At 35.1% G+C, this 11,320-nt stretch overlaps 1 protein-coding gene across 1 annotated transcript; it reads right to left on the bottom strand.

The window, feature by feature from the left end:
• On the bottom strand, positions 1-2,152 carry LOC107914787 (adenosylhomocysteinase-like). The gene is made up of 2 exons (NM_001327114.3): positions 1,354-2,152; positions 1-1,069 (listed from the first exon to the last, which is right to left on the bottom strand). The coding sequence occupies exons 1-2, from the start codon at positions 2,062-2,064 to the stop codon at positions 323-325; spliced, it is 1,458 nt and encodes a 485-aa protein (NP_001314043.2). The 5' UTR covers positions 2,065-2,152; the 3' UTR covers positions 1-322.
• Positions 2,153-11,320: the final 9,168 nt, after the last annotated feature.

The raw sequence follows: 11,320 nt of genomic DNA, 5'->3' as shown, positions 1-11,320 counted from the left end.
TGAAAATCATCTTTTTTTTGATTAATTAATTGAAAACCAGATGCAGCAAAACTGGACTGCACCAATGGCGAAATATCATCTCCCACACAATCCCCATCACCTTATTCAGACCCCATTTGGTCTTCTTCAAGCAGAGACCTCATTTCTTTTCCACCAAAACTTACCATCCATCCCACACGCAAACTCCTATCAAAATCAAAATCTAACCATCTAACCACAAATCATCAATAAATTTTAGTAAAAACAAACAATCAAACCATCCCGTTGTATGGTTCCTTTTTCTAGTCCAACTCTCTCCCTCTCTCTCTCTCGTATTCTCTCCTCAGTACCTGTAGTGAGGAGGCTTGTAAGGACCCTCAATGGGGACGCTAATGTAGTCAGCCTGATCCTTGGTGAGCTTGGTGAGGTTAGCCCCAAGCTTTCCAAGGTGAAGAGCAGCCACCTTCTCATCAAGGTGCTTAGGCAAAACGTACACCTTCTTCTCGTACTTGCCGGTTGCCTTCTCCTTCCACAGCTCGAGCTGGGCGATCACCTGGTTGGTGAAAGAGCATGACATGACAAAGCTAGGGTGGCCAGTAGCACAACCCAAGTTCATGAGACGTCCTTCAGCCAACACAATGATGCCGGTGTTGGTTTCAGGGAAGACCCACCTATCGGTTTGAGGCTTGATGGTAATGCGCTTGACACCAGGATAATTCTCGAGACCGAGCATGTCAATTTCATTGTCGAAGTGACCGATGTTGCAAACAATGGCATTGTTCTTCATCTTCCTCATGTGGTTAACCATGATGATGTCCTTGTTACCAGTGGTGGTGACAAAGATATCAGCCTCGGAGACAACATCCTCAAGGGTCAAAACTTGAAGTCCTTCCATGAGAGCCTGAAGGGCACAGATGGGATCGATCTCGGTGACAATGACGCGAGCACCGGCTTGCTTCAAGGCAGCAGCACAACCCTTGCCGACATCACCATAACCACAGACAACAGCGACCTTACCAGCAATCATGACATCGGTAGCTCTCATCAACCCATCGGGAAGAGAGTGACGGCATCCATACAAGTTATCGAACTGTTCAAAAAGATCAAATCATAGCAACAATTAGACCAGAATACAGTAAAAACCACAATTCAATTAATGAACAAAAAGACCATCAGCATTGCAATTAAAATCTAAACGCCACTAACAGTAAAAACAGAGCAAGCAAATATCAGATCTGAAGGAATTGCAAAAAATATGTATATTGTTTTGTTATTTCTAAATCATTTTTTTATCACATCTGCTTGGACAAAGACAATATCCTTCATATAAGAAGTTCAAAAGGTAAAGCAGCAAAAAAGTAGGGAAAAATGGACCTTGCTCTTGGTGACAGAGTCATTGACATTAATAGCAGGGAACAACAAGGTTCCATTGGCCTGCATCTGATAAAGCCTCTTAACACCGGTTGTAGTTTCCTCAGAAACACCAACTAATCTCTCCTTCATCCTTGTATACTTCTTGGGATCTGCCTTCAACCCATCTCTAATTATGGTCAAAACAATCTGAAACTCGGCATTGTCGGTAGAAGACGGATCTGGGAGCTGCCCGGTTTTCTCATAAACCTGCTCGGCTTTAACTCCTTCATGGATCAACAGAGTAGCATCACCACCATCATCCACGATCAGATCAGGTCCACCGGTGGGACCCCAGTCAAGGGCTCTCTCGGTACACCACCAGTATTCCTGGAGGGTCTCACCTTTCCAGGCGAACACGGCTGCCGAGTCACGGGCAATGGCGGCGGCGGCATGGTCTTGGGTAGAGAAGATATTGCAAGAGCACCAACGGACTTCAGCTCCGAGGGCGGTGAGGGTTTCGATGAGGACGGCGGTCTGGATGGTCATGTGAAGAGAACCGGTGATTTTGGCTCCCTTGAAAGGTTGGGCAGGGCCGAACTCGGCTCGGCAAGCCATGAGACCGGGCATTTCGACCTCGGCCAACTCGATCTCGAGACGACCGAAGTCAGCCTGAGACATGTCCTTGACCTTGTACTCACGGCCGGCGGCGGTTTTCTCGACGGAAAGAGCCATGGGTTAAAGAAATGGAGTGAATAAGAACAGATCACACTCACCCTTGGAAAAGGAACAAAAAGATAGCAATGAGCGAGTGGGAAGTGGCGAGGAATATGCGGCGATGTAAGGATGTTATAAATAGGTTAGAGTGGTGAAATCCGACGGTGCAGATTGGGTGGGGGCGGAGTTGGTAGATCTCCATTTTCCGATTATTACAATTTAATCTAAATTACAATAAAATTAATATTTTTATTTAAATTTAATTATATAAATATAATATTATTAATATTTAAATAAAAAAGTTTATTTTATTTTTCCTAATAAATTATTATTCATTGAATTAAGTTATATAATTCCAGGTAAATTGTTATCAATCATTTTATTTTATTTTTCCTAATAAACAATTAACGTTTTTGAAAATTTTCATTTTAATCCATTATAGTTTGTAACCCTCAGCATTCAAAATGAACTTTTGGGATAATTCCTTAATTTAATTGCTAATTGAAAAAAAGGTGTTATTGCATGTTGCAAGTTAGGTGAAATGGAACCATTATTGAGCATTATGTTTAATTAAATTGCCTGCCTCTCTCTTTTCATACAAATCTTATATTTTTAACTTAATCCTCTTTGGTCTCGGCTTGAATTGAATGATGATTATTTAGCACGTATTCAAACACTCTTACCTATCTTCTATAAAATATTAGAAAGCGTGAGAATGCAACTCACAATGTTTAGTTGTAATCAAGATTCTATTATTTATTTATATATATAAAAAAGGGTTTCTTTGATTTATTTCCATAAATATTTTCTTTGGCTTATTAAACAATAATAATAAGTGAAAATATTAAAATGATTCTCATAAAATTATGAAAGTTTAATTTGCAAAATAGTCATCAAACTTGTATCAATTCATCTATATATATTTAATTTTGTATATAGCCTTTTACAAAATTTTATTTGTAATTTACTATGTTTGTACAGCTAACTTAATTTTATGTTACAAATTATAAATTAAGCTAAATATACTTTTTTCTGATATCTTTAATATTATATTTAAAGTTTATGATCTTAATTTTATGTTATAAAAAATTAAATTTATTTTTATCCTTTTCTAAAAACTAAAAGTTTATTTAAATATTATTTCTATGAATATTTTTTATGAACGAAACATTTGTTTTCTCAATATATTTATCATTTTTTATATCTATTTTATAATTCTTGTTTGCAGTTCGTAGTTGTCTTGTCTAATAATGTAGTTTCCAAAATTCTAACATGTATTCTCCCTTAAAGTTGTAATGTGTTTTATGTCGCCTTCGAATTTGCACCTTCTTGGGAGTTAGTTTGTCGTTTGGCATGTAGTGGTTTGCCTTTTTTTTTTTTGCACGATTTTTGTGTGTTGTCATAGCAAGGTTTCTTTGTTTTGGTGGGATTTAATAGAGGAGGAACTAAGCGATTTAAGTATGTTAGACAAAGAAGAGGATGCTTTCTAGGTTCAAGAAGATGGATTGGTGTTGGTGGAGGATTGCAATCTGTGTTTGGTCGGTAGTTATTTAACTGCAAGTGTAGTGCATTTTCCCCTAGTGAGAAATATTATGGTTGATCTATGGCATCCTATAGGGGGTATCTCTATCACGGATATTGGCGACAAAATATGTTTATTTCGATTTTTCTATGAGGTGGACATAAATAGGGTTTTGGATGGATCACTATGGTTCTTTAATAACCATCTTTTGCTCCTTCGTAAGATCCAAGGGGATGAGGATGGCGAGGCAGTTGTGTATGCACAATTTCAGTATGAGAAGCTTAGTTTGTTCTTCTTTATTTACGGGAAGCTTGGGATGAGGAGAGTTTTTGTACGTTAAGGGTAACGATGGATTTGTCAAAAATCATTTTTTAGTTGGGACATCTCGTTAAGGGCCCAGCCAAAAAAAGGATCGCACGTGGTGAGTCGATGGTTGATAGAGATAGATATAAATGTGGACCAAAGTTTCAAAAAAAGGGGAAGAATGGGGTCACTAGTGGTCGGGATGAGATCTTTATAGTCAGTTATTCTTTTCAAAAGGCGAAGGGTTTAAGTCCATCCAATTTACAAATCCTCGTAATTAATAACAGTGCCTAAGGGAATAGTGATACAAGGGCTGTGGAGTTGGAATCTAACGCTGAAGATAATCTAGTTATGGTTATTAATGGTAAGAAAAGGTAACGTATAATAAGAGGGACATCTAATGTTTCTATTAATGTTGATCCAGAGCTGTCGAAGGAAGGTCAAGGGAGATCAGATGACTCTGTGATGCAGGGCAGCCAGGAACAATGAAAATACTAAGTTGGAACGTCTGTAGTTTGGGGAGGACACAAACGGTAAATCATCTAAGGAACAAGCTGAGAGATATTCATCCCCAAATTTTATTTCTTGTAGAGACAAAAGTTAGTGCACGAAGAATGGAGAAAATTTGGAATAAATTGTGTTTTTTGAATGGGATTGATATTAATGTTGTTGGGTCTAAATGAGAGTTATCTCTGGGTTGGAGGCAAGAATGTGTGGTGAGTTTAAAGAGTTACTCACAATTCCATATTGATGCAGATATACTGATGGTACTACTGAGACAATTTGGCAATTCACAAGGTTTTATGGTCACCCTGAGAAAATGATGCATAGTGATTCTTAGAATCTGTTGAAATAGATGGGGCATGATCAGTCTCTTCCATGGTTGGTTATCGTTGATTTCAACGAGATTGCCTATTCTTTTGAGAAAAAGAGGGTCGTCTTAAATCAAAATGTAATATGGAAGCTTTCATATTTACTCTACACGATTGTGATTTGAGCAATTTGGGGTTTTCTGGTCGTTGGTACACTTAGGAAAGAGGTTGACTATCGAGTAATAATATTAGGGAGAGGCTCGATAGGGGTGTAGCTACCATGACTTGGTGGGACATGTTTCCATATTATGCTGTAATGCATTGGACGCACTCTTTTTTCGATCATTACCTAGTGTTAGTGGATACAGTAGGGAGATAGAGGCCATCGAGTAATATGAGTTGCACTCAGTTCAAGTTTGATGCTATTTGGTTCTTGGAAGAAACTTGTGAAGAGGAAATTAGACAATTTGGGGCTTCTTTAGTAGATATAGTGCCAGTTAAACTGAGGAAGTTGGGAGAGAATCTACGTAAGTGGTACAAATCAATCAAGAGGGTCAGAAATGGGAGAAAGGATAAGTTAGAGGCGAGACTTATGAAGTTGTATAAGAATAAGCTGGATGATGATGCTTTTGTTGAAATGTTACAAGTCCAGTTAGATCTCAATCTAGAATTAGATAAGGAAGAAATTTACTGGGAGAAAAGGGCGAGGGTAAATTGGCTTACACATAGGGACAAAAACACCACATTCTTTCATAATTATGTGTCAAATCAAAAAAGGAAGAATACAGTGTTGGGTATTAAGAATAAACAGGGATGTTGGGGAATTTTAAGGAGGAAATTTAGAAAATGGCAACTACATTCTTTAGGGAATTGTTTACTACATCTAATCAGGGAGATGCTTCCCATATTTATGCTAACGTCAAAAGATGTGTTTCGATAAACATGAATGAGGAGTTATTGTTACCTTTTAGGGAATGAGGTTTGGGTTAGTTTTAAAGATATGGCGCCTTTAAAAGCTTTAGGTATTGATGGTTAACCAACTTTATTTTTCAAAAATTTTGGCCTATTGTTGGTAAAGATATCACTACTTTCTGTTTAGCAATGTTAAATGGTGAGATAGGCATTGAGAGCATCAACAAAACACATATTGTTCTCATGCCTAAAGTCAGCAAGCCAAAAAATATGACCCAGTTCTGGCCAATTAGTTAATGCAATTGTGTATAAAATTATTCTAAAAATCATTGTTTGCAAAATTAGGGGAATTTTGGAAAGTTGCATAGATAGAGCCCAAAGGGCATTCATCTCTAGAAGACAAATTTCTAACAATGTACTGATTGCATATGAGGTCTTACATATAATCAAGGTGAAACGAAATGGATCATTAGGTACGTTTGCTCTCAAACTTGACATGAGCAAGGCTTATAATAAGGTTGATTGGGAATTTCTATCTGGCATGATGGCAAGTATCGGATTTCATGTTAATTGGATTAATTTAATCATGAGATGTGTTAAATCAGTTTTGCATACTATGAGGGTCAATGGAGAGAGTAGCGAAATGTTTAGTCCTTCTAGAAGTTTGAGACAAGGATATCCTCTTAACCCATATTTGTTCCTAATATGTGTAGAAGGTTTTTCGACTATATTGAATAAGGTTAACAGAACTGAATTAATAAAAGGGGCAATGATAGGTAGAGAAAGATTGACAGTAAGTCACATATTTTTTGCGGATGATTGTATCTTCTTTGGTGATGCTTCACTGGGGGAGCAGGAAATCTTAAAGATGTTGTGACTGAATACGAAATTGCATCAGGCCAAAAGGTTAATTATGAGAAGTCTTTGATCTATTTCAGTACAAATGTTGATGGTTCAATTTGGGACCAAATAGGGAATATGATGGGAGTTCAGGTGGCGACTAATCTAGAGAAATACTTGGGCTTGCCAATTATGGTCGGTAGAAGAAAAAGGGAAGCTTTTCATCATTATGTGGATCGTTTTGGAAGGAAAGTGCAAAATTAGGGTATACATTTTCTCTCTATGGGTGGGAAGGAGGTATTTATTAAAGCAATTCTACAAGTATTACCGGTGTATGATATGTAGTGTTTTTTTTACCTAAGTTACTTTGTAATAGATTGGAAACGAGAATCAATAGATATTGGTGGAGGAATAACATATCGGGTAAGGGTTTTCATTAGAGCATATGGCAAACACTTTGCCTTCTGAAAAGCTATAGGGGGTTTGCGTTTCGTGATTTATCAATGTTTAATATTGCGTTGTTAGCAAAACAAGGTTGGCGTATCTTAACTAAACCTTCTAGTTTCTTGGCTCAGGTTATGAAAGCAAGGTATTTTTCGACTACAAACTTTATGAATGCAAAGTTAGGTGCTTACCTATCACTTACGTGGAGGAGTATTTGGAGTGGTAGGAGCTTAAAAGAAAAGGGTATGGGTTGGAGAATCGATACTAGTGAATATGTGAATATTTAGAATGATGCTTGGATTCCTGGACCAGAGCAATGGAAGAGTTTAGGGTCATGATATCGATGCTAAGAACATATTGATAGTAGAATTAATTGATCGCAATACTAATACCTGGGGTGAGGAGGGAGTGAGAGATTTATTTGATGATGAGTTGGCAGGGAACATTATTTGTATTCTTATTAGCCGATCACAATCTGCTGATGATTTGATTTGGAGATTTGATGGATCTAGCGAATATACATCGAAGAGTGGATACAGGCTTCTTCTAAAAGAAGAGTTACATAAAATGAGGTATGATGCTTGTAATTCTACTCTACTTACTAAGTTTTATTCTAGGATGTGGGCCTTGAAAATACCAGCAAAGATCAAAAGTAGTATAGAGGTTTGCAAATAACTTTTTACCTACTTTTGATAAATTACAAAGAAAGCAGCTACAGGTAATTAATATTTGCTCACTATGCAATATGGAGGAAGAATTTGTTGAGCATGTATTGTGATTCTATTATCTTTCAACACAAGTTTTGGATTTGTTAGACATAACACTGGTCCCTGTTATTGAGAGCTTAGACCATGAGTTATGGTTGGCAAATATGGCAAGAATGTTTAATAAAACTGTAATGAAGACTATAGTAATTGCGTGCTGGGCAATTTGGTATGCTATGAATAAAATAGTGCACGAGGGAATTAGACAAACTGCACTAGAACTGATAGTGTTCATTAAGGCCTACCTGTCTGAGTTGGAGGCCAACGACCAAATCAAAACGTAATATTTTTCATAGAAACAGCAGGTTTGGGTGTCACCTGACCTAGACGGTGTGAAAGTTAACTTTGATGTAGCCTTTAATGCTGTAATAAAGAAATTAGTTTCAGGGGTTATAATCAAGAATTCTGAGGGATTGATAATGGTTGCATGTACCTGTCCGTATTTTGGGATTGTTGATACTTTCATGGCCAAAGCACGACCTTGTGAACAAGCCATTGATTTTACGATGGAACTTGGGTTCAAGAAAACGCAAATAGAAGGGAATTTTCTAACAGTAATAAAAAAAAGTCAAGACAAATTTGCAAGATAAATCCATGTTGAGTCCAATCATTAAAGATATTAAAACAAAATTGGGGGTTTTGAAAGAATTAGCTTCCATTTTACTGGTAGAAAAGCTAATGTTGTTGTGCATGCTTTGGCTGCTGAAGGGCGTCAATTGGACGAGCCACGATACTGGGTGGAGGAAGCCCCACAGGTGGTGGAAAGGGTGGTTGAGATAGATCGTCAACACTGGTTTTCACGGAAGTGAGGGGTGTTGAACAACTTTGAGGGGGTGGAAGTCTCTCATATTTCTTTTTTAACTCTTGGTGGTTCTCAAAGCTTTACTCTCTTTTCAATTTTTCTAGAATACGTGGATGATGTCTTTTGGAGGTGGTGCCGAAAAGAGGCGTTTATGGGTTTTCATTGGATCTAAAGGAAGAAGAAGAGGTGTTATGTGTGGTTTCTATTTGCTTTAGTTTTTGTCTGTTGGTTTGCTTCTATTTATTAGTTTTGTTGGTTTTCCACTTTAATGTGTTGGTTTTTTTTTCTCTTTGTTTGTTTTCAATCTTTTGTTTTGATAGTATGTTGTGGAACTCAAGACTTGGGGGCATTGATTCATTTATGGCACATTGTATTCTATCTTCTATTAATGTTAAAAAAAAATTGCAATGTGTTTTACCTAAAATAAATATTTCTAAAATAGTTTAATTTTTCAAGTAAATAAAAATAATGGATAACTATTATATAGTATTTCTTCAAATATAAATATTATCTTTTACATAATAAAAATTAAAATTAGATGAAAATAAAAATTGGTTTAGTTCAATTAATCCTAGTTTTTTACTTGAATTACAAAAATTGTCCACACATCACAATTTGGATTGATTTTTCAATTTTAACTCTACTCAAAACTACAAAATTGTTTGAAATTCCAGAAATCCCACTATGAAATTTCTAAACATTTCTAACTCAACAATCAACTTTATTCAAAATTCTTAAGTTTTTTTCCAGTATCTTTAAACCCATTGCCACACACTTGAACGTTTTGTTTGGCTACTTGTGTAATAATATAAGAGAAAACTTCATTTAACATGAAGAAAAACCGGTGTACTAACATACTGAATAAATAGCCCATTATTTGACAGTTGATCATGTAGTAAACATATATTACTTTGTTTGGCTAAAGTGTTAAACTTGAGTTTTAATTTTGCCCTTAATGAAAGATTAGGGTGTTGAAATATTAATTTAAATTTTTTTTACCATTGAAAATGTTTTTTAAATAATCATTTTTACTATTTACCAAAAATAAATAAATAAATTGATTAAAAAAAAATTTTCTCTTTTTGTTCTTGTTATCGTTTTTTCTTCTTGTTTCACTAGATTTTTAGAATTTATGACAATAATTTTTTATGACTTGTACGTTTTATTTTATTTTATTCTTTTAAAAAGCACCAAACAATAAGTAAACATATAATTTAAATAAATGAATATACGAAATTTAGAAAAACACATCTATTAAATATATCCTAAAATCATTCATATCTATACTTGGATTCTAATATTTTAAGGCTAAACATATTAGAACCAATAAAAAATGTATTTATGCCACTAAGATGAATTTTAGTACTTGAATCCAAATAATAAGTGAAACATATCTAAACTTGAATACTAATAATAGAAACCAGTAGTAAATTCAATGTTTTTTTCTCATGTCTTTAATGATATAAACACCATAATATTAGAATTACTCACCAATAAGGTATCCCTTAATACACTTCGTCTTTTGATGAGTTGGAACAATGTAAAACAAAAGCATATCTCCAACATCTTTGACAGTCTTTCTTGAAGCTACCATTACTTCATGTTCTATTAACCTTTCAATTTTGGACAACTCTTCAAATAAAGTTTCATATTTTTGGGGCAACCAGTGCCTCGGTTCCAAAGTTCCTACCTAGATTGTTCAATGAAGACTCAAACCTATCACCAAGCTCTTTCACCATTTGAACAAGATCACAAGTTTCATTGATCTTCCTTTTCTTGTTAGACTTAGCAGAACCGATAGCTTTGTCCCATTTTATATATATTGATGTAGCAAAGTTCTTATCAATCGTTTTTGGAAAACCCAAGTTTTCATACAATCCTTCATCATTAGCTTCAACTTCATTAATCTCATCCAAGATATCAATAGTAGCTTGAGCATATTTCCTAGTAACTCTATCTTTCCAATAAATCATGGTGAGCTCATCAAAATAAGGGAAACTTTTCATCCTCCAAGTGCTAGCATTTTTATGGCTCTACCAAAATTAAAAATACAATGACACTAGTAAAAAACTTTAAATATCAAATTCAGACCAAACATGATAAAACATTTACCCGTGCTCATTATTAATTGATAAATATTGCATTTAAGACAAGATAACATAATCACCTTCATATATGCATCCCAAATAGGTTGTTCTATAGTAACCATCTTTCTGTTGCCATCTCCCTTCTTCGAAGCCCTAAGCCTTGAATCTATGTGAGGCTTAACTTTCAACCCACAACCAATATATTTCACCTCTAACATCTTCTCTAAAACTAGTAATAGCCTTGCCTAAAGCCACAATCAACATTGTATATTTCAATGTTGTATAGATCTATCATGCATGAAATAAGTTTAAAGTCCTCGGTTTCATTCAAATGTCTTCTTGAACCTTTGACTTATTGACTTGGGAATTCATCTGATTTGGAGTCTTGCCTTGCCATTAGTCTTTAAACAAAACAAAATAATAAAAAAGAAGTTTTATAAGGTTCAATTTAGTGTAAAATATACCACAAAAACCTAATATAACAAGTTGAAGAAATAATAAAAATTTTCTAAAGTTAAATGAAAATATAAACAAACATCATTCATTTGGGAGTTCAGTACTAGAAGGTTCAATATAGTGAAAAAAAATACCACAAACAACTTAACAAAAAAAAAGTCATACAATTATAAGAAAAAATTGCAGAATTACGATAAAAAAAACATGTAAGATAACATAATGAAGCTCAATTCCTTCTCTTGTGGCCCTCTATTGCTTCCACATTTGATTCGCAAGTTGGGTTCTGAAATTTTTTCATTCATTAGAGGGTTCAATATTGCTAATTAAATCTC

This window comes from Gossypium hirsutum, chromosome D10 (genome assembly GCF_007990345.1).
Source record: "Gossypium hirsutum isolate 1008001.06 chromosome D10, Gossypium_hirsutum_v2.1, whole genome shotgun sequence".
NCBI lineage: Eukaryota > Viridiplantae > Streptophyta > Magnoliopsida > Malvales > Malvaceae > Gossypium > Gossypium hirsutum.
This window is presented reverse-complemented; position numbering and strand designations above follow the sequence as displayed.